This window comes from Hyposmocoma kahamanoa, unplaced genomic scaffold (assembly GCF_003589595.1).
Source record: "Hyposmocoma kahamanoa isolate Upper Pololo Valley unplaced genomic scaffold, ASM358959v1 100021, whole genome shotgun sequence".
Lineage (NCBI taxonomy): Eukaryota > Metazoa > Arthropoda > Insecta > Lepidoptera > Cosmopterigidae > Hyposmocoma > Hyposmocoma kahamanoa.
Genome location: NW_020653200.1, coordinates 4,441,728 through 4,465,003, shown reverse-complemented (window position 1 = coordinate 4,465,003; position 23,276 = coordinate 4,441,728). Strand labels below are relative to the sequence as shown.

Sequence of the window (23,276 nt, the reverse complement as noted above, 5' to 3'; positions counted from 1 at the left end):
AAGTATTGTTTCGCTTTTTGAAAACTGACAACAACAAATGTAAAAAAAACCATAAGAAAAATAATAAAAAACAATTTGTATCGAACTTACTTCTGCCGCAATGGCGAGGCAGTGGCGCTTGTAGCAGTGGCGGTTGGAGTGACCTTGGAGGTGGACGAAGAAGCACACACTGCGTTATCTTCCAAGTGCATGGGGCGAGGAGACTGCTCGGCCGTCATCGGAGTCCCCGGTGGGGATATTTGCATTGGCTCAAGTGGTGGAGCCGATGGAGATACCTCCATAGCGGATGGCTGTACACAAGGCGTAAATAGAGGGGTCTAGCAAAAAAACTTGTCAACCAAATTGTCTGTTAGGTGGGATACGTGGAAAATGATAACTTATCAGTGTACACATCGATTACCGATATATTACAACATTGGTACCACCTGGATAGTGACAGTTCATCTTCTTAAATACAGACTCGGTAAATATCATCCCTGGTGTATTTCTTTTACGGGACCACGAACTGAGATGAGAACTACTAATGAGAACTATTAAATAATAAAAGAATCATCCAAACGATTCACAAACGCAGGATATACGTATGAATTACTAGATACGGAAAAAACAGTCCTTTTAGGACTTCTTTTTTTATCGTCAGTTAAAATATACGAACCACTGGGCCGATTTCCCTTCTCCGGATAAAGGACAAGATGTTCTCAATATGTGGGTTAACGTTGGTTTGGACTGCGTTGAGATTTTCCATGCTCAAGGTCGTAAGAAGCTGCCGTGCGGCTTCGCCGAAGCCATGACTCGATCGGTCCTGTTTCAAAATTATTTTCTTATTTCTCATGATCGGAACGTGTAAAGTATATATCTAGGCTCCAATTGATCGCGACCTTACTATTTAAAAACAAGCTGCACCAGTACAATACTTTAATTCTGGATCTGGCTGATGAAATACCTACATTCTGGTCAAACATAACAAAGAAAATCTCATTAAGAACCGCTGCTTGACAAAACAGTTTAACTCCTTTTCTTTGCTCTCTGTGTGAGTACATGTACCCATGTTATTTAAAACCATGGTTGTTTCTAAATTGTGTCTACTGAAAATCATTCTGTATTCATGATCAAACCGCCTTTATATGGGCTTTCATTAATTGCAAGCTCTTAAATGTGGTACAGATCTTTTGTTCTATTTAGGATTCCAGTCTCGCAACAGACTTTACACTTTATTTTGTTTAATGCAAAAAAATGTATATTTATGATTCCAGTAACAGATTTAAAACTTTGTTTAATCTTAATTTTTTTTACACCAAAGTTAAACAAAAAATGGGGATACAGATATTTTGGTTTTTTTTTCATTAAATAATAGAATTCAATTAAACTAAACTAAAAATACTACGTAGTCTTGTTGTATATAAGGTATCAATGAATTAGACTTTTTAGAAAATCCATTGTCACTTTTTGTTAGGTTCCCAACTGTATTACGACATAGTTTAGATATTATTCTTGAAATTACCAAAAACGCAGTGAATATAATGCGCAATCCATCGCCACCGTTCTCGCAGACGTAAGTGATTATGGCACACATGTCGAGGAATAGTCTCGCCAGCAGCTGATAATATCGCGCGGAAAAGTGCTCCGTTGCCGAATCCGACATGCATAAGGCGATGATGGCCGGCACGCGGCTGCGCAGCAATGATTGCAGAGACTCGTGGAGGTCGACATCAGCGCGGATCGGAGTGAGGCTGCTCTGTTTCAATAACAAGAAATAAACCAATAAGTTTCGCTCTTTTTAACATTTAAATTCACGACTTTTCGATGCTGTTTTAAATCCTGATTTCTTGCACCCATTATCAAAGATTGCCACTTGAGTACACCTTCCCAAGTCGAAAACTTGTAAAGAGTTTATACGTTTATACCGCCTTTTATAAGACGAAATGAGAACTGACCTACTGATTAGACTATTAGAAAATTAGTCCATGCATGCACTGTACCTAAAGAAACATTTGACAATTTTATTTTATCATAACTCTGACTATTGAGGTTCGATATACCCAATTATCATGCAACCGATGCAGAACAAGCGTAGGCGACGATAACATCGCATCGTTGCAACGCTTATGATTAGTTAAATGCTTATAAAACTTAAGCATTAATTATACTTACCATTGCACTGATAAAGTCTGCATGTTGGTCAATGAAGTAGTCAGCAACATTAACGAAAGTGCGGCTGTCGGTCTCGTTGCCGCCGCAGCGCGCGAGCATCTCCTCGGCGTAGTTGCGCAGAAGTAGCCGCAGCGACGTGAATTCGTTGGGCACTAGTGGCGGCTCCGGTGAGCCAACCGCTTGCCCTTGCATTGGCTCCACTAAGAACAACTGACGGGCCTGTTCGTGAAATAATAAGACTTTTATAACGCACACACTCAATATAGCGCCACACTAGGGAAACTAGGTATCGCGGGTGTCAAGGACACACACATTGACAACCACAAATTACACCCAAACTCACGAGAGAAATAAATGTAGGCCATATACATATTTCTCTCGGCCCGGGAATCGAACCAGGGACCTCTGCGTGGCAATCTGGCATGGAGGCAGTTTATAGATCCTTTAAATGCCTGGTAGTTAATAGAGTATTTTTAATATTTATTATTATACAGCAATAAAATATAAAAATTATTATTATTATACAGCAATTCAAGCTTTCGGACTTGACACATAGCAAATAAAGATTATTTTTCAAATTATAGTAAAAATAACCTAAATATGAGGATTTGAATTTGGCAATTGCAGAAAAATTAAAACATCGTTTTGCAAAAAAAACACAGAAAACATCTTTGCTATAGCTTATTATAACCTCTTTTTATTTTGTTTTTAGAAAATTGTTCAAGTAATATTTCGTAATATATTTGATTTTTTTAAACCAGTCAACCAACACAACGCTATAAGTTGAAGTTCATATTATGTCTTGGTATTTATACACTCATTAACGTTACATAGAAAAAATTTTTTTGAATTTGTATCTAATAATCTCAGTACAGAGTACTAAAAAAACCGACCCAAAACTACGTAGAATTACTTCTAATTGCCAAGTTTTATGGAAATTCGTTACCGGAAAGTGCGCAAACCCGGATTCATCCCCTAGTTCGCCACTATACCGAACTTGACACAGGAGATAATAAAAATCGGTTTTCACTACTCAAAGTATATTGAGAGAGAAAAACGCCTTGAATTGGAGAATAGCAAAACCAAACATTAAAATAATTGCTCCTTATAATAAAATTTAGGCGCTATTTGTAAAATAAATAGCACCTAAATAAATAAAAACAAATAACTAATATAATAAATAATAATAAAAAACAGCCTCCCTTAAAGGTGGATGATTTTCTTCAAAATTAATTGCGACCACTATGGAGGTACCCTCTTTCCAAAAAAAATCATCAAAATCGATACACAAATGGCGGAGTTATTGCGCAACGTACATACAAAACAAAACAGTCAAATTGAGAACCTCCCCTTTTTATTGAAGTCGGTTAAAAACAGACAACTAAAGTAATTTTCGAAAATTATGAACTTAGGCTAAGCGTACACAGCAACAGTAGTTGGGATTGCTTAGCGGTAAAGATTTGTGATTGCTAAGTTTTGTGATTGTTGTATGATTTTCTTGATATTGAACGATAATACTCACTACGGCAACCATGAACGCGTTGAAATAGGCCTCTGGCGATGGAGCGCCGTTAAGCAGCCGAAGTAATGTCTGCATGTGGCTCTGAAATCAAAAGCAATATATGAACACTTCTGATATCGACTTCATTCAAAACCGTCATATTCGAGAACCTATACAGCCGAAATCTAATTCTCTTCTATTCACCTGGGCCTAATCCTCTAACTAAATTAATACGTTCAAAGTGAAATATCATTAACAAACTCTGCAGTTCATTTCTAAAGATTGATTTCTCCATACAGAGTTCGCGAATGCGTCGCAGTAGTGAAAAAGCGCTGCTACAGGTCTCTTTGCTTTATCTCCTATTCATTATTTCAACATTCATTCATACACTTATTGTTTCCTTTACAAATCGTTTTGTATAGGCCGCATACCGTCGTCATGATCGGTAGATTTTCAAAAGTTATACAATATATTCTTTATTACAGGTATCGATTTATTCAAAGTATGCATCATGGACACGCATACACTTTTCCGTTCGTCTAAACCAATTGGAAAATACCAATGACCACTCTTCTTTAAACACCTCAGAAATTTCAAAGTTATAAGCAGCCGAGGCATTTTCTTCTTTCAAACTGCTTGTCTTTTAATTTTCGGATAGAGGTAACAGTCACAAGGTGCCAGGTCAGGGGAGCCAGGATAGATACATTTTCAATGAAAATCTTCGAGTGTACTGGCAGAAGCGAAGCGGCGTTGTCGTGACGCCAGACGTGGTGTCGGATTCTTGACTTCGGCAGCAAAAGTCAGCTATAGCACAACATCTTACACAAAATAACACAACCACTATATCGAGCTGCATAGCACCTAAGTACTGTCGACGGAACGTCACTAAATACCACGTTTGGTACGAGAAGCCATCGAGATCACAAAGAACAAAACTTTTAACCGTGGAGATTGTTTTAAACCATCCAGTACCTGGAATCCGGTGCTTATAAAAATAAAAACAAAACTGCTTCGACTTCAGTTTCGCGTGTGGACACAGTGAGTGTAGTTTGTTGGAAAAAAGTGAGTGACAATAGTAACACCACAAGTAATCGAGATGAAGGTACTCGTCGACAGCGAAAGATGTCTGCTTCTAAAGCTGAAAACTGCCACTGTCCAGTAAAACCCGTGACCATGAAGCGTGTAACCATTCCGAAATATCCGGAAAATAAATCTGTAATTACTGATAATCATTTCAAATTTATTACCAAATAACGTGCTTTACGATGGTGTATAACTTGCCAGTGTCAAACAAATCAAGTAAAAAGTATCCAATTTATTTTAGCTTGACTGTTGTATCATACTATTAATTCACTGTCTTCATAAATGTTATTCATATAAGTTATTTAAATTTATTATAATAAAAAATAGCTTACCGGTGTGATATTGTTATTGCGTTCGCGCAACGTTTCGATGCTCTGGGCGTGAAGCCTGTAGGCTCTCATGCGCTCCTGAGCAGCAATTGATTGTTGGTGTGCTTCCCTATTTAAAAACGGTTCATTAATATACATCGGAAGTACGTCCCTCTATGACAAAATATGAACAACTTCGAAATTTACTATCACACTGTGGTCAAATTGAGATGTGCGAATATCGGGCAAAAGTCAACTTCAAAGTGAGAGCGAAGGTCAACTTTTCCTTTTGTTAATACATCAATTGAATTGAGCGATTGAATAACGGGACCCAGGCGAGTCTTCAGAGTTTTATGAAATTTCTTAGGAATACAGAATTGATCGAGTTTTCCTATAAAAATAAGTAATTAATTAGAACCAAAAAGGAGCCATTATTTAAGCAGATTCATCTAACACGGCGACTGCACAAAAAGCGAGAATTCTCCCCAATTTAGATATAAAGAAAAGTGTAAGCCCGTTCATATTTGCCTGAATTGCATTAAACCAAATATTTTAACTAACTAAAGCAAAAATTTAGGTTTTCTTTTAATTAAGGTCTGTTTAAAATTAAATTGATAAATTTACCGGCGTCTTTGCACACGGCGACGACCGTAAACGCTTTCGCATTGGAGGAAACGATCGTACACGACGTTGGTGACCGATACGGCTTGCGCACGAGTGGTAGTCGTAGCGCGACGCAGCTGTAGGTTTGCTGTACAGAGTTATATAGTTACAAACATTGAAAGTATCTAGGGTTCAAGCTTGCGAACTATAAATGCATAGCTAACAACGCAATTTGCTACTTTATTAATTATTAATATAACAATAATATATAATAACGCATACACTCAACATAGCCCCGCACTAGGGAAAACCTGTGTCGGGGGTACCATACTACATACTCACGAGAGAAATATGTGTACGCCACACAAATATTTCTCCCCGTCCGGGAATCGAACCTGGGACCTATGCGTGGCAGTTCGGCATGGTAGCCGTTCGGCCACAGAGGTAGTTTTAATAGAAACGTAAACACCCCGGAACGACAAATTTAACTTTATTACAAAACGCCTCTTTGTCGGCGTCCACACTTCTCCGAACTTTTGTACTTATTTTACGGGCTATATTAATCTTTTCTCGTAAACTTTGAACAATGTTTTGTTCTCGTAAACTTTGAACAAAAATTGTAAGTCAGGTTACTTCGTATATTGTGAAGGGATAGCCAATTAACACGTGATATTGCATTGTTCACCTACTTTAAGTCCACATTAACTGCCTCTCTTTTCTTCCCTTTATGTCGAATGCTAAGAGTGCAATGGTAAACATAACTGAAATACAGTTGATGTGATTAATTTAGTTACTATTTAATTGTACAATTAATGTATGTAAACACATAATGGAAATTAATCTGTGTTAAAATATTGTTTCATGAGTTGTTTTTTTATAGAAGAATGTTCATGAATAATTATTGTAATCATTATGATGATTACATTTTTTTACATTTAGATTTCTCTACCTTTTGACCGCCATGATGACCGCCATGATGACCGCAATGAAACCATGTTATTTGAATATTCTAGTTAAGTATGGATTCATAGTTCCATTTATGTTTTTCTTTAACTTAGGAGAATTTGATTAATATGATATCATAACACGTCACATCACTAGACTTGGCGTCTAGGAAACAAAACTAGTTTTTGTTAGTGACGGTCAAAAGGCTAGAAGTAATAATCGGAAAATTATTATTGACACATTATTTAAGATTATTTAAGACTGAACGTAACTAAACACGACGCAAAGGGAATAATACAAAGTTTTATGCACTAAGAGCCTCATTTACTTCAACCTACATTTGCTTAAAAAAGACGCGTTTAATGTGTTAAGCTGTCGTAGCCCGGATAAACATGTAACATGAGTCCATTTACACAGTTTTGCATGAAAAATATACACCCACATTTATTTCAAAGTAAAAAGAAATAGCAACAATTAACAGTGTAATAATATAATATGCCACACAATTACAGCAATCTTAGACTAAAGAATTCCCTGTACTATGAATACCAGAGCAACGAAATTCGTACCAGGACACTACCGAAAAAACCAATTCAGAAAAGTTAATTTCCTAAATTGGTCATACTAGGAATCGAACACGCGATCTCGTCGTCCAGCTCCTATTATGCAAACCGTTGGGCCGCTGATGTCGTAAATGGAGAACGTTACATTAAAAAAATGCAACTTGAAACATGGTATATAAAACTAATTTAATAAACATGTTGCCCTTGGAGAAATCATCAGCGAATCTTCTCTGCATATTCCTTGAGGTAACAATATTCTTTAAAGTCGCAATACACCGTCGTTGTGAAATAAATTATTTTATATCTTATTGCGTAATAAAGATGATTTCAATATCTGCGACACCTCCGTACAGCAACACGGTTTACTACGAAACTTAAAACGTGTTGCACGGTAAATGCAGCGAGAGTACGAATTCAAAACTCAAGAAACGAATACGTTTGAAGACGACAACATATCTTAGAAGACCTCGATAGTTCATCAGTGAAGCACTTTGTGGATTACATGAGGGAATCTTTGATTTTCTTTTTAAAATTCTGGTCCGAGCGTTTTGGTTTGTGCCCTCGAAATTTTGTTGCTCATGATAGTACAGACAAGCCAAAGTTTGTAACTGTGAAATTCGTGTGATTATGGGGCACATTTATTTGTAATTTCTACGTATAGTACACTGTTGTCTCACCATCAGCCTGTTATCGTTATTTTGATATAGAATAGTAAGGATGCAAAGTTTGAAGTAAATCCTTCTCATTTCAGAAAAACCCAGTACACCCAGTTGTACCTAGCAATGACTCTTCCATCGATGTTAACTTTGCTAAAGATACTGGAGTTGTGTAAAAACTGAGTTTCAAATTCTCGTCTTCAACACAAGTACACAGTCTAGTCAAGTATTATACATATGAGAACTGCATTGTAATCGAAATTAAATAAGTTACCACAAATTGTGATTTAATTTAATTCGGCGAAAAATATTACCATGTCATCTATTTATTATTTCGATTTGTTGAAGGTTCGCCCATTATTTAATAAAATTTGACACTGTCAACCAATTTGACAATCTGTTTACATAGATAAAGGGAACTTTAAGTTTTATTTGGAGACGGTACATGAAAAGGAGAACACATCACAATATTCTAGTTTATCAAAGTACTATGACATCTTTGGCAGCCCTACATCGCCTTGTAGTGGTTTTGAAATGGAATAAGCATCCTTTAAAGGTGACTACTTTTTTCTATACGGTTATCAGAACATTGGACGTGTATTAGTAAAAAAATATTTGCAATATTCCACTTATTTCAGTAACTTACGCCTCTGTCCTTGGCCACCTTGCCCAGGTCGCGACTGGTTACCGGCTTGATCCGCACCGCCTTGATTGTTGAGTCCGTGACCCTGGGACTGATGTTGGCTCTGGGGCATCTGTAGAGTGACGCCCTCTACGCCGGGTACGAGCCCCTGGCGGATGACGGACGAGACAATGTTCTGCAGTAAGTCAGCGGTCGGCGGTCCGCCCCATGTCGAACCCAGATATACTGCAAACATTACAACGACTCAAGCATATAACAATCAAGCGTTGTGAACAAAACAAATAGGAATATTTTCACTTAAAACAGTAAGACAGAAATCATAAAGTTCCGCAAAATCAAAAATCAAAAATTATCGACCCCAAAACAGAGGTTGAGTAGAATTACCTGCACCATCAGGCATGCCAGATGAGGGAGCCGTTTGATTGAGGCCGGCAGCACCAGCACCGCCGGCGGCGCCCGCAGCCGCGTTGCCGGCGGCCGCTGCGGCCGCGGCCGCTGCAGCCGCGCCTAAACCACCGGGACTCATTCCACCGGGGATCTCCTCCATGCTCATCACTACTTCCACCCCACCAAGACTGGCAGTAGTGGCAGCCTGACCTAATCCTCTGAACAGATTCTCGAAATCTGAAATCAAGTGTCGATAGACCCTTCATTAATGTAAACTTAGTATTATTCGTTTTTATAAACCTCATGTAATATTACAAATTTAGAATAAGTTAATAATTTTGTAATTCGCTATTTTTATAATTTAATAAAGACATTTAAAATTAAATTCAATTTAGTATTATTGGTATTATCATAAACAAAAGATCGTAAATTCTATAATTGATCCGACTAATTTTAGTCTCATATTCACTCCCGAGAGAAAACACCTCTACATAACATGTAACGTAAATAAAATATGACTCTACCTAACAGAACCTGACGTCTATTAGCCTGCCCTTGCCCCGCTGCATCTTGTGCACCGGCTCCGGCACCATCCGAGTTTTGCTGGCCGGGCGAGTTTTGCTGCTGGTTTTGGTCTGCCGCCTGTTGCTGGGGTTGATGCAGGCCGCCCGCGCCACCACCGTTATTTACTAGCCCGTTTAGCAGAGCGTTCTCTAAAGCGAACGCAATAGGCATCCTCGTCTCTATCTCTACTTGGTAAGTGATAGGATCCGATGGTGCGGTCGGACCCCTGCCTGCTTGTGCGTTGGCTTGGCTCTGAGTTGGGCCTTCCGATGGCGGTGTAGCACTGGCTCCCGTTTGAGTTGCCGGCATTTCACCAGTACCATTAGCAGTAGCGTTAGAATTTGATTGCTGGTTTGCACGCCGATTAGAAACCACGTTGATATGCGCCTGCATCCAATGAAGAAACATGAGTGGACGTATCTCCGTAATAAATGCCATTAAGATGTGGAAGTATCAAGCTTACCTGCATTGGTATCGGATGACGTATAACAGCGGCTTCAGAGGAAAGGCGCGGGCTGCGTTGTCCTACTTGGAAATTTATGTCACTGACGGCGTGAAATGCGTGCGCGAAGCTATGCATGATATCGCATATCATTTCCACGGTGCGCTGCTGGCTGAGTCGCTCCTCTTCAGATAACTGGGGTGGCGTGGCATTGAGCTAATTATAAAAGGATAAGCATTGGAAGTTACTATATTACTTCCAACATTTACGTATATACTTTTAATTTAATGTCTTAGCCGGATAAATTAACATACCTCTCCTGTGCTGGCTTCTCGTAGCATCCTGATGTACACAGCGCGATGTGGAGCAAACTGCTCAAGTAGTTGTTCCAATTCCTCGATAAGAATGCCCAGGTCCCGCGGCCGGGAATGACGAGCTCGCAGCGCGCGCATGGCTCTGGATAGTAATTTTAGCTAATAAACGGCACTGCTGCTTTGGACAGGGTGCAACATCGATTTTATTAATATGTCAACGAGTAAAAGCAGTTTGTTTGTCGCCCTCGTTTATTAATGGGCAAATAAGAGGCACACACACCTAGCTAGTAAGTAAGTCGTCATTGTGACAGGGACATAACTGCCTCAGTGGTCGATCGGTTACCATGCTGGACTGCCACGCAGAGGTCCTGGGTTCGATTCCCAGACCGGGAGAAATATGTATGTGTATGGCCTACATTTATTTCTCTCGTGAGTTTGTAATTTGTGGTTGTCCATGGCACCCGCGATACTGGGTTTTCCTAGCGCGGGGCGGCCATGAGTGCGTTACGTTGTTATTATTATTATTATAGTCAAGCTAAACTTGATAAAGATATTAAATATAATTGAAATTACAAAATAAATCAAAATATATTTCAATCTGATTAAAATTTATAATAAAAATTCTTAACGTCTTGAAAGCTTCTTCGAAAGCACATCGTAGTAAGCCGTTCAAATCTATCATCTTCAATGTAACGCCAATCAGGCGTGTTTGCGGGTTTTTATAATTCTGAATGTGCAGTATGTGAATTTTACACTTACATTCCCGTCTTTCCAGTCAAGACCTTGACTACAGGATGCATTTGCTGCAATTCTCCAGGTTTAACACAGGTAACTTAATGGTATTATGAACCTTACCTTTATAGTAACACATGTTCTAGCCATTAGGCTGAATATAATTATACAGGGTGTCCCAAAAATAACACGCCAGAGCGACACTGTGGGTAGGTGAGCTATATACCTACCAAAAAAAAATATTTTGACCTTGGTAAAAGTCTTTTAGTTTTCGAGATATTTGCACTTTTTTATTTTTTTGGAATAACTCTACTTTTTGTTGAGTTTTTTGCTACTATTGCCAGGGTTAGCTCCAGATGGTAGTTGTTTTTATTTTTCAGGTAACCTGAATAGTTTTTCCAGGTACTGCAACTAATATTTTATCTGATAAATGTCATAAAATGTGAAAAAGTTATTAATTTGGTATACCTCGTACCCTTATAAAAAGTTAAACGTTAACTTTGAATAGCTAGTGTGAAAAAAAAATGTATGAAACTGAATTTGCAAATGATCTTAAAAATTGCTCCACTTAATGCAGAATCAGGAATGGTACAATATTATTGAGATTTTTCACAAGAACATAAGTCATTTAATTTATTTTTCGTCATAACACCCTACCAGCCTAATCAGTTTCTAAACAAAATTAAATTTAAACTTTTAAATGAATTAATTGCTAAGCGCTTGGTAACGGCGCATCAATCTTTTTCCCACGTTGTATTCGTAATAAAGGAGTGTGATAGTTACTAGGCTTTTCTTTCTCACTGTGAACTGGTTCAAACAAACTGTGACAAATCAAACTTCCCAAAAGCATGCGGATTTAGCTACTAATATCGTGGTAGAGTGCCTTTGTGTGTCGCTTGATTTGTCGCCGTTTTTACTTAATGGAAAATAAAACAATAAATTTAAATACCCCCAATAGAAGAAGTCGAGGGGGTTCAGATCAGGTGATCTCGGTGGCCGCAAAATTGGTCCCAATCGGCCAATCCATCTTCGTGGGAACGTCTGGTCGAGGTGCGTTCGGACGTCGCGAGGGTAGTGGGCTGGACACCCATCATTTTGAAATTTCTAAAAACATTCTTCTTAGTAATGCTATTGGCACATCTTCGAGGTTTGGGAAATGGTTTTGTAAAAACTCTAAATAAATTTCCGCCATTTAGAGTCGGAGGCAGTTCAACTGGACCAAATATTTCCCACTTGAAAATTCCGGTCCATAAATTAATTTTAAACTGGTGTTGGGACCGATCTTCTCTTCTCTCGTGCGGGTTCTCTAACTGCCAGCTATGGATATTGTGGAGGTTTACATAGCCATCTCTGCGACATGCTGATTCATCACTCCACAAAATCGTATTAAAAAAGTTGGGGTCTTCACTGTGCTTTTGAAGCATTTGTTGACAAAACTGTACGCGTTTAGCGTAATCGCTCGGCAGTAAAGTTTGAACTCTCTGAATACGCTATGGGTGGTATCGGTGCCTTTTTAAAATTCGCTGTGCCGTAGACTTTAAAATGCCAGTCCGTCTATGCCTCCACCACGATGGCCAGGGTTCCTACCCGCTCTGTATCATCATCATCAACTCTTATTATGGTCTCATGGGTCGGTGGCTTACGGTTAGGAAATCTTACCGCATACAATCTTGCTGCTAATCTTGCATTTAACGATATGATGCCGCGAGCAGAAACACGTCTAGTTTCGCCGTAAATTAGGTACATGTCAGCGTGATCAATATGAGTGAATTCGGGGTTTGCTCCAACGATATTCTGTTGATCTGCCATTTTAACTGTATAAAGGCAGTATCCGGAGGCGCAGCCGTTGATCACACACAAACAACACGGTCCAAATAGTAAGCAAATCAGGGTCCAAAGTAATGCCAAGTTGTTGATATGATTACTAAAAAAACTTTTCCGATCGTTATCAAATCAAAGTCCAAAGTGATGCCAAGTAGTCGAAAGTGTAGAAACGGAAGCAGCGATAAAACGAAAAACGCGTACGTAGCACAAAACACAAAGGTATGTACTAATGGGTACTACGGCCTAACCCGACCCGATTCCACCTGGCGACCGATACCGACGTAAGAGAGAGATAACAAATAAGGGTCATACCTCTCGCTCATTTTTTACTACCTGGGGCCTAGCGACAGAGTAGTTAGTCATAAAGCTCAATAATTTAACACAATTTTTGTTTAGAAACCAACTCGGCTAGTAGGGTGTTGATGTCGAAAAAAAGTTCTTGTCAAAAATTTCAATACTATTGTACAATTCCTGACTCTGCATTAAGTGGAGTAGTTTTTAAGATCGTTTATAAATTCAGTTTCATACAATTTTTTTTCACACTAGCTATTCAAAGTTAATGTTTAACTTTTTATAAGGGTACGAGGTATACCAAATTAATAACTTTTTCATAGTTTATGATATTTCTCAGTAAAATATTAGTTGCTGTACCTGGAAAGACTATTCAGAATACTCGAAAAATAAAAATAACAACTATCTGGAGCTAACCATGACAATAATAGCATAAAACCCAACAAAGAGCAGAGTTTTTGCAAAAAAAAATAAAAAAGGGCCTATATCTCGAAAACGAAAAGACTTTTACTAGGGTCAAAATATTTTTTTCTGGTAGGTATATAGCTCACCTACCCACAGTGTCGCTCTGGCATGTTATTTTTGGGACACCCTGTATATTCTTCAGTTTCGCGCCGACGCTAGTCCCAGTCGCTAGTCGCTAGTCGCTAGTTTTATTAGTTGTGGCAGATATTCAATACTTCTTTACATGCTTAACGTCGTTTCCAAAAAAGCAGGATTTAGTACTCTCTTCTTAATCGATTCCTCGCTGCTAAGGATCGTGACTCCGGTTCATTCTGCCAATTATCTATCTCCATCAGTTGCGCTCAGTCGCCTGATGGAGTGCGGCGCTTGCAGGTAGCTCAAGTTGTTTGGAGATCTGATCTGACCATCGTTTGGAACTTTAGGTATTTTTCCTTCCACCTTCCCTGTCACCGGGAGCGTTTCCCGGTTTATCAGCATCTCTTAAGTGCAATGTGATCAAGAAAAGCGTGACACACGCTGCAAACAGATTGAAGACAGACGCTAAACCACAAGTCGTAAATACCTATATTACATCCGTGATAACTCCCAGCGCAATATGTACGGACGCGTAATGTGTCTATTCCAGCATCTCATTCACGCCTTTTAAAATCTGCGATCTTAACTATAATCAATAAGATCATAATCAGCGTAGCGAAAGTGATTCAATTTGGAGTCGTTCAGATCGGATACAATATTTTCAACTCATTCTAAAAATTGCAAAGATATTTTCTGTCGCGCGTTTCTGGGACATAAGATATCTCGGACATATATACATCTATCCTTTTTTCGATGAGATTGGTATTTTCTTTTAGTTTAGACTCTAGTATACTAGTCTGTGCGGAATTAAAAGAAAATACCAATGCCAAAACGCGATGTTATTATGTATATTATAATATATTATAATACTATACAATATTTATTCTATATTATATTGTAAAATACAATATAATATAGAACATACTATCTACGAAATAAAATATACATTTCTTCGAATGTGTATTATATTGTTTATATGGGTTATAAAATGTAACTTGTTATTATTTACATGTGAAATCTTACAAATCGCTTAAACACTACAACTCATTCGTAAAGCAGATTCCCCGGAGACAAAATATTCTCTTTCATTTGGTACAAATGAAGTTCTATATCCTTATAATGTACGGAGTCGAACACCTCGTAGTCCACACATTTCAAATACAACTTGATAGGCTCTCGTTGATATAGAACGCAAGTAGAACTAAAGCTTGGCGTACATTTTCCCTTTTGGAATGCGTATGAGATGATGTAGAGTAACGCCGATTCTCAACTATTTTTAAAATTATTTTAATCCCTGTATTCTTGCTAAAACTTCCTGTTTGATAAATCCAGTCCTGTTCAGCGAATACGTTCCATCTTCTTCCGCCACCAAATCTTCAAGTGTGTCTCTTAATTCACTTTATTATAAATTTTTATAATTTGTCATAGGAGAATATGTAGGGTCGTCCTCAATATTTCTGGACCCTGACTCTATACTGAGTTGGTAGAAGTCCAAAAGTTATTGTATTCGTATCAGAATATGTAAAAAATGCTCGGCAATATCCATGAATATTAACTTTCAATTTTAATATTAATAAGTTGGAAACGGGCCTTAATACAATTTTGAAAGAAAATAAAAACCTTTATCTTTAAGAGTGTTGCATGTTACACCACGCTAGGCAAAAATTGAAAAAACATACATACACACGTGCTTCCATCCCGAAATAAATACAGTTAGGCGTTTGTGGAAATAAATTTTAACTTATTGCAATATGTTTTGTTGCTCTTCAGGACACATGGAAGGTAAATTTCGTCCGCCCGTAATTAAATCAGAAGTATTATTAAGAACCGCACCTAAGGTCACATACCCGCTGTGGTGAGGATAATACCCCTCTAAAATGAGCCATGCTAATAGTAACCCCATGCCTATGTCGTAAGCAAAAATGTTATTCCAAATTGTGGCAATCTGATTGCGCACCTACACATAACTCAGTCTTTGAACATACAACAACGTTGTCGCCGTGTGATTAATCGATATTTATTTTGAGACGAATCAATACGTTACTGCTAAATCACAAGAGACGGGCAAGCCACCAATTGCTACGCTAGTCTTTGCGGCATCAAATAATACTATAGTCGTTGGTTATAATTTAATACAAACCTACACTGTTTCACTATTCAAGTGTGAAAATGATGCAAATTGCTTTCACGTCTGAGAAAGTATTCAAGTGAGAAAATTATGCAAATCACTGACTAAATATTACACTACAAAAGATATAGTTATGTATTAAACCTATGTACGCTATTAGCAACTTCAGAAAATTTGTTGATAATTAATAATAGCATTCTTGTGTCATTGAACCAGTTTACAACACGTGTGCATCAAACTATACTTTAAAATCGACTAGTTTGTCTGAATTGCTCTCGATTTTTCCACGTCATATACGAGTACAAACAACCCTCGCCTGCTATCGCGACACAGTCCTTTAAAATACCTGAATGTATCTAAAATATAGCTAGGATTTTATTTTATTGGCTTATTTATAAAGCTGTCTGTGCTTTGGACTGGAAGCTCCGTCTCCTGTCGGTATATTAATATACCCGCTGTCTGCCTCGATGGCAACGCTACAGAAGAAGATGTAAGTACTCTCGTCTACGCATAATATTGTTTTCAGGTTGAATGTACCAGTCGGAACATGGAGGATTTGCATTCATTACCATACATTTGCATCCATCCCTTGGTTGCTATTTATGACACTCACATTCATAACAAACCACAACTTAAATAGTAGCTAAAGGCGCCGACAAAAAGACGTCGTGTACTTGGCTTAATTCTAATAATGTGCTAAACTACCACAACAATTACATAACCTGAGGCTAGGGAATTCTCTGTACTAGCACCAGAGTAACGGAGCTCTGCCCAAAACACCCAGACCAGAACCAATTTAGAAAAATTCATGCCCCAAATGGTCCTAACGGTAGTCGAACCTGGAATCTCACCTTCCAGCGCCCACAGTGCCAACCGTTGGATCACCGAGAACGTCAAATCTATCACACACGAGCTTGTCTATTCACAACACATTTTACGTTGTTTGGTAACCAGATGCAGTTTTTAAGAATCGACACAACCTCAAATGGCTTTGGTTGATTCCGCATAACAGTGAGTGTTGCATCAATCACTGTGGCATCAATCACTATGGCAAAAAAAATTGTAACATTGAGGATATGCTCTGATTAGTATACGCCGTCAAAAAACGATTAGTAAAATTTTCACGATACAAACTTACCTCGAAATTTTACAAGAAAACTGCAGTATTCATATGTACTTTGCCTACGTGAAGTATCTATTGAATACTTCAGTTTACTTGGTATACACCAATGATTATTTTTATTTCAATTGAACTAAATAGAACACGTATAGTATACTTAGTATATTTTTTCAATGGCTTTAATTTCGTGCGTATAAAAAAATAAATTCTGAAATAAAGCAAGTATGCCTGCCGCTCGACCCAACAAAATGAACCGCATTAGTATGGGAATAATTTTAATTCGCGCTGAGGTAGTATCGACTCTTAAATTAGCAAAATTAGGTCAGATTATTAACCTTTGCGAAAAAGCATAATATAGTAGTTTATGCCTGAACTCAGGCGCGCGTCTCCAGTTTATATGAATTAAATAGATTCAAAACCTTACCTGCGTCGTGCATTAGCAGCTCTGGTGGCTGCATCGGGGGCTTCCTCACCATTTTCATCCAGTTGTGGCTCGGGCTATACAAAATGTATATCATACATTAGTATTTATACAGCAGTTAGAAATAACTGTTCGTGTCACAGATATGTACAGACATCGAAACAATAGCGCGTCAAGACAACCAAGACAAAAAATCGAATGTGGCATAGTTCACAGATATTGAATTACCCAATTAAATACTTCATATTTATATAACAATTACGTAACAAAGTATATAAGTTATCCTCCTCGGAAGCAAACAATCACTTTGTCTGTGTATACAAGGTGTAACCGTTAAGTGTGTCTAGGTGATTATTCCGTAAATATAAGAGATGTCAAAAACCTTTAAACTGATATCGAAAGCACGTTACCTAATGAGCAAAACGACATCAATGACTTTCTTAAATAAAACTAAAAATATTCAAAATTTTGACGTTAAATGCTCCCATGCGTGTAATATGACATTCACAGAGAGGATTTGGTTGACCTACTTTAAGAGGCAACAATAAATTTACAGATAACGAATCTGCTAAATAAAAAAATAACAAAACTATCTACTAATCATTTAATTGCATTAAAACTAAGTGATGTTTACTTATAAGTTAGTACAAAATTCTGTATTAAAAGTGGTTGTTCGAAACTAAAACCTCTCTACGACTGTATATTAAATGTATGAGAGCTTTTAACGTTAAAACTTTGGATATTTCTAGTGTTATTTTAAAAGTTATTGATGTCGTTTTTCTCATTAGCTGTAACTTGCTTTCGATATCAGTTTCAAAGTTTTTGATATATCTTAAGTTTAGGGAATATTAGCCTGGACACACTACGATACAACCTGTATATTTAAACTGCATATACTATATATAGATAATATCATCTCCGTCAAACTCGTCCTTCAAATAACGTGATGAAAAAATTCAGCGACTAAAAAATTACACAGACATTTTTTCCTTCGAACGAGCAAAAACTGAATCCACGGCGACCAGAAGACATTAAAAAAAAATTCTGTGAAATAAGTGCAAAAGTAAGGCTGCCACATTGGTCTTCAACGTTACTATCGAAGCGAAATAACAGATTCACATATAACATATGACATTTACCAAGCGAATGTGAAATGTGTCTTGTGCTCTTAAAATTTTATATTAAGCACGTACTAATACGATAGGCGAGTCGTTCAAACAACAATTATGTAATATTAGTGGCTCAAAACGGTTCAAGCTTCATCAATAATGCTCGCATTGGCACGGCGTTTACTTATCGTGGTATAATTTTCTGCATGAGTCATACTAAGACCACAGCTGTCGTGGTCCCAGCGCCATATTAAAGGCTTCAGTAAAAACACTGTAATTTGTAACGTTACAACATAATTTAATAATATAAATAAGTGTCCTGTACACTAATATTTGTTATTTGCGGGCGCTGTGAATGCTTTCAAATCGAACAAAGTTGGTCATTCACAATTTTCTTTCTTTCTTTCAGAACTTCAGAATTTTCAATTAAACAAAACGGCTTCCCTTTAGAAGAGGGGAGTTGGGTAATTTTCAGGTTAATTTTCTCTACCTCATTTAAATTTTTTCAATTTAATTTAATAGGTGGCAATTTTATTATTTAAGATTACGAATATATTATCGTGAAATATTAAATTATAATACTTCATGATAAGATTTTAGAATATTCAAATAATAAAGATAGCCACCAAAATTAGGTAGTGGAAATTAAACTGAAAATTACCCTGTTATTTATTTATGTACTACTTCCCGATCATTCATTACACTACCAATAAAATAGATAACAAGTATTTAAACTAACATCCATAATAACACCATAATCTGAGTCATCTATTGAATAAATGTAACGCTCATTTGTATCAATTGAATTAAGAGTAAACTTTAAAATACCAGTACCCATTACACAATAAGTGCTATTTTATTGCCGTCAAGAGGAGAGGTTACGGAAACACAAAACATCGTTTCGACACAAACATTAACCTTACTAAAAAAAATTAACATTATAACATGCTAGTGTTGCCCAAAGCATAAAGGTCTGTTTTTTGAGCATTAGACAGAAAAAAACGTGGGTATTTTATCAGGCACCTTTTCATTCAGTCATTAAGTGAAACAAAATTCTCATACATTATTTACTACCTTTATGTAAAAATTACGTTGTTTTTCCTCGTAGTGCTCACTATTGTAAAGAATCTTGCCCATTTTGGACTCGCAAATTTTTGAGTCGCGACCGGTTGAAAATGTATATCCACATAAATATACGTAACAAAAAAATACAATTTTCATTTGTGAAACTTTGAAATAAGATGGAGGAAAAAAGAATACGAATTTTTAAAAATACGTTCAAAAAAAATACATGGAAGTGTAAACATTTCTTTTTGAACGTAACACGACTTACATTTTTTTTGCAAGCCTCGTTTACACTTGCCACGATTTCTTCAACGTTGAGATAATCTTTGAACGAAAGTTACAACAAAGAACTTCAAAACAATAACGGATACTTTTTATAAGATAATAATTCATTTTCGTGTTATTTGTAAATGTCATTTGTCATAATTCTGACAATTTTTTACTGTGCAGTAATTTGTTGGCTGAACAAAATGGTTTACGATTATTGCTTCTTTCTTCACATTTTTTAATTTTTCCTAAGAATATAGTTAGGTACTAATGCACAGCAAACAGAACTGTATTGTATTGATTAACCATTTAAAATTTAATGCACTACAAATTATACGCTATCAAACATGACAAGTAGGACAAGTGTCAATTATCTCTATCCATCTACCAGAATATTGTCGCGTACTGCTTGCCGCATTTTTGTATGCACTAAGTATTTACTAGATAATTAAATACCTTTAATAATTTGAAAAAAAAAAAGAAACTAACGCCAGGCCATGACAACAGCTAACTTAAAAAACATTCAACATGTTCAAACTGTCGAGTCTTGTCGTAGCTAAGTAGTAGCTAAATTTCCTGAGTAGACTTCATGTACTGATTAATTCGAATACGTAAATTATGTTCCACTAACAAATTAAATTGAGCACACGCAGTCGTGTCAGATCACTCGCTACGAAAAACCTCATCAGTTTAACAAGCCTTCAGCATACCTACGTTGTGGCTAGTAATCTGTATTGATTATAGTCGGTCTTTGACGAGAAGCGTTGTAGGCTATAATATGAAATAAAGTCTACATGAAATCATTACCTCTTCCTGAGTCGCACCCGTACCGAGTTCACTTTCCATATTTTCTATTTGCGGCTCACTGCTGGATGCACCAGAATTCTCCTACAGTAAGCACATTAACAAACATCAACAACTACATATAACATAAACAACATTTATATAGCTCTATAAGCACCGTGCTTTGGAATGGGCAGTTGTGCTCGATCTTCAGTTGTCATTCAAATCTAAATAATTTTTCTTGTTATTTCCATACATTTTTATCATCAGACTTGTGTCTTGGTCGTGCCGAACTTAGATCCAACATTCATTATCGAAATTAACATTTGATTTTTTAAACGTGTAATTCGTACAACTTGAATGATTTTTAAGATTCCGTAGTGAAACAAAGTTGCTCATACAGGTATTTTAAGAACCATTTTTCTGATGGACACAAAATCTTAAATTGATCTTATTGAAGGCACTGTTTTTAGAGACGCAATCAAAATATTATTTTACTCGTCACATGACTTATATTGCGAAATAATAAAATTAATCTTGTAGCATGCGAACATGGACGCGAAATTGAGTCAAGCTTACTAAACAATTAAACATGCCTTACAATTTACATATAGCACTGCCTAAAAACATTACAAATATAAATGGTGACTTTCGTTGTTTTAAAAAAATATAAAACATGCGTTACTGCTAACATTGAGCGTTATCTTACCTCATCGTTGATATGCGCCTCCAAGTTGGCAAGAGAGGTCTTAATTTCTCCTACGAGCCGACGAATTAGCTCCAAGCGTCCCGTTGTGGGAGATATAGACATCGCGTGTTGCTGTTCTTCCATAAGGAAACTAGGAGCACCAGCCATGGCCTAACAAAAATACTATTATTAGATAAGAAGATTTCAAATTCTTTGGACACAAATTGCTAGCATTACCTGAGACTACAGTATAAGGTAGTCCAAAAGTATGGAATAAGCCAGTAACGGTTCAATATCTCGATACCTCCACGTAAATTCTTGTAAGTCAAAATAAGTCAAAATATCGTTTCTTGCTGTTGAATTTAAATGTGTCCTTTTTTATGTATATTATAGGTTCCTTATTTAAAAGTAAAATCACTTACTTAATGCGCCAGTCAGGATTTGAGTATAGTTTAAAGCACTCGAAATCATACTCAAGTCCCTGCAATTAGAGTCGTATTTACAGTGCTTGAAATCATACTCAGATCCTGACTTGAGCATTGAGTAGAGTTCTGGAATACGGCCCTCAGTGTTGTTTACTTTCAAAACTGTATACATACTAATACATAAAAAAGGATATATTTAATTTCAAGAGTAAAAAATGGTATTTTGACTTACAACAACTTACGTGAGAGGTATCAATCTACACGTGACTTCTGTACGGTCGATACAGCACGTACAGTAACGTAATCATAATAGGATGTGGTATCGCAGATAACTTACCATAAGTCTCCGAATCTGTGCTTGGGCGCCTGCATTCTGCGTGTGATCAATGTTAGGTGTCGAATTGCTGGCGGTAGAGTGAGAATTACTGTGGGAGTGGTGACCGTGCATGTGCGCGTGCACATTGTGTCTCGATACTGGGCTCGGGGGTGCCCTCTGCACGAGATGCACCACTTTGCCATTTACATCTGTCGTAAATAATAATTTATTTCTTCAAAAGGGTTATAACACTTAATCTAATTAAATTAAAGATTTGATGATCTTATAATATTGCCCGTACATTAGTTATTTAAACAAATTAACCAATAACCGAAAGTGACCGGCCGTACGCGCAAGCGACCACACAACTTTGTTTACTTGTCCTTAGCATTATTAATAAACTAACAGAGAAAAGTGAAAAGTTGTACTTGAAAGTTATATTAAATTAAAACTGCTGTAGTAAGCTTCAAAATCAAAATGTTAACAATCACTTAAAAATTTAAGCAAATATATATATTTAAATGTAAAAAACGCGTTCATAGATGAAAGTCATACAAAATTTGATGCTATTTGTTATTTACTGACAGAATTAATATTGACATTACACAGCAGTTGCCATTGACCTACTAACATAGGTCAATGGCTGTAACCCAAATTCAATGGCATTAAAAATTTATAATAAATTATCAATCAATTAAAAAATGGTCAATGTGACAAAAAAATTTATAAAGTTTTATTTATTTATTTATTTAAACACTTTATTGTACCACAAAGTAACTTACAAATTTTCAGAAACAATTTAAATATTTGTGTACAAAGGCGAGCTTATCCCAAAAAAAGAGATTTCTTCCAACTAACCTTTGAAAAATCTGAGAGGAAAGTTGGTTTTTGGGGTGGCACTAACAACAGATAAGTAAAGAAATGGAATATACTATACTCAATAAATATACAGATAAATTTAATAAATCAAATGTACATACGAATACATATACAGGGTGATTGGTAACTCGATACATTCCTTTTAAGGGGTGAAAGTAGACATAATTTGAAGTAAATTAAGTCAAGTTATACCCTGTCCGAAAATTAGTAGTTTCAAAGATATTGAAGATTTAAAGTTTTTAAAAAAAAAATCCCGATTCTCAGCTTTGTTATTTTTTTGGAATTTTATTTCTGTCCGTTTCTGGTTTGTTTTCATTTTATCTAGTAGTTATTGAATTAAAGTTATTGTTTAATAGCAATAGAGTACGAAATAACTGTTAAATTTGCCATAGTGGTTCAAAAATGATGAGAACTACCGAAAAAGAAACAACAATTTATTTATTAAAAGGAGTGCCTTGTAAAAAAATTATATGGAACGATGTGTACAAATTACTTAAATTACTTCTTTGTATTGTTACCTATTCAAAA

General features: G+C 36.6%; 1 protein-coding gene across 4 annotated transcripts in view; it reads right to left on the bottom strand.

Moving 5' to 3' along the window:
* LOC113236604 (large proline-rich protein BAG6) overlaps positions 1 to 23,276 on the bottom strand; it is a 42,839-nt gene that overhangs the window by 10,581 nt on the left and 8,982 nt on the right. For 2 of the 4 annotated variants that reach the window (XM_026472794.1, XM_026472851.1), the window contains exons 4-19: positions 21,891 to 22,078; positions 21,150 to 21,299; positions 20,465 to 20,545; positions 17,220 to 17,293; positions 10,161 to 10,302; positions 9,868 to 10,062; positions 9,365 to 9,791; positions 8,838 to 9,077; positions 8,457 to 8,678; positions 5,668 to 5,794; positions 5,068 to 5,173; positions 3,674 to 3,754; positions 2,152 to 2,370; positions 1,502 to 1,735; positions 656 to 802; positions 91 to 290 (exon numbers count right to left, since the gene is read on the bottom strand). In XM_026472794.1, the coding sequence (XP_026328579.1) occupies positions 91 to 290; positions 656 to 802; positions 1,502 to 1,735; positions 2,152 to 2,370; positions 3,674 to 3,754; positions 5,068 to 5,173; positions 5,668 to 5,794; positions 8,457 to 8,678; positions 8,838 to 9,077; positions 9,365 to 9,791; positions 9,868 to 10,062; positions 10,161 to 10,302; positions 17,220 to 17,293; positions 20,465 to 20,545; positions 21,150 to 21,299; positions 21,891 to 22,078 (2,833 nt within the window). The remainder of the gene's footprint in view (positions 1 to 90; positions 291 to 655; positions 803 to 1,501; positions 1,736 to 2,151; positions 2,371 to 3,673; positions 3,755 to 5,067; positions 5,174 to 5,667; positions 5,795 to 8,456; positions 8,679 to 8,837; positions 9,078 to 9,364; positions 9,792 to 9,867; positions 10,063 to 10,160; positions 10,303 to 17,219; positions 17,294 to 20,464; positions 20,546 to 21,149; positions 21,300 to 21,890; positions 22,079 to 23,276) is intronic. The other 2 variants (XM_026472917.1, XM_026472992.1) reach the window with 2 other exon arrangements.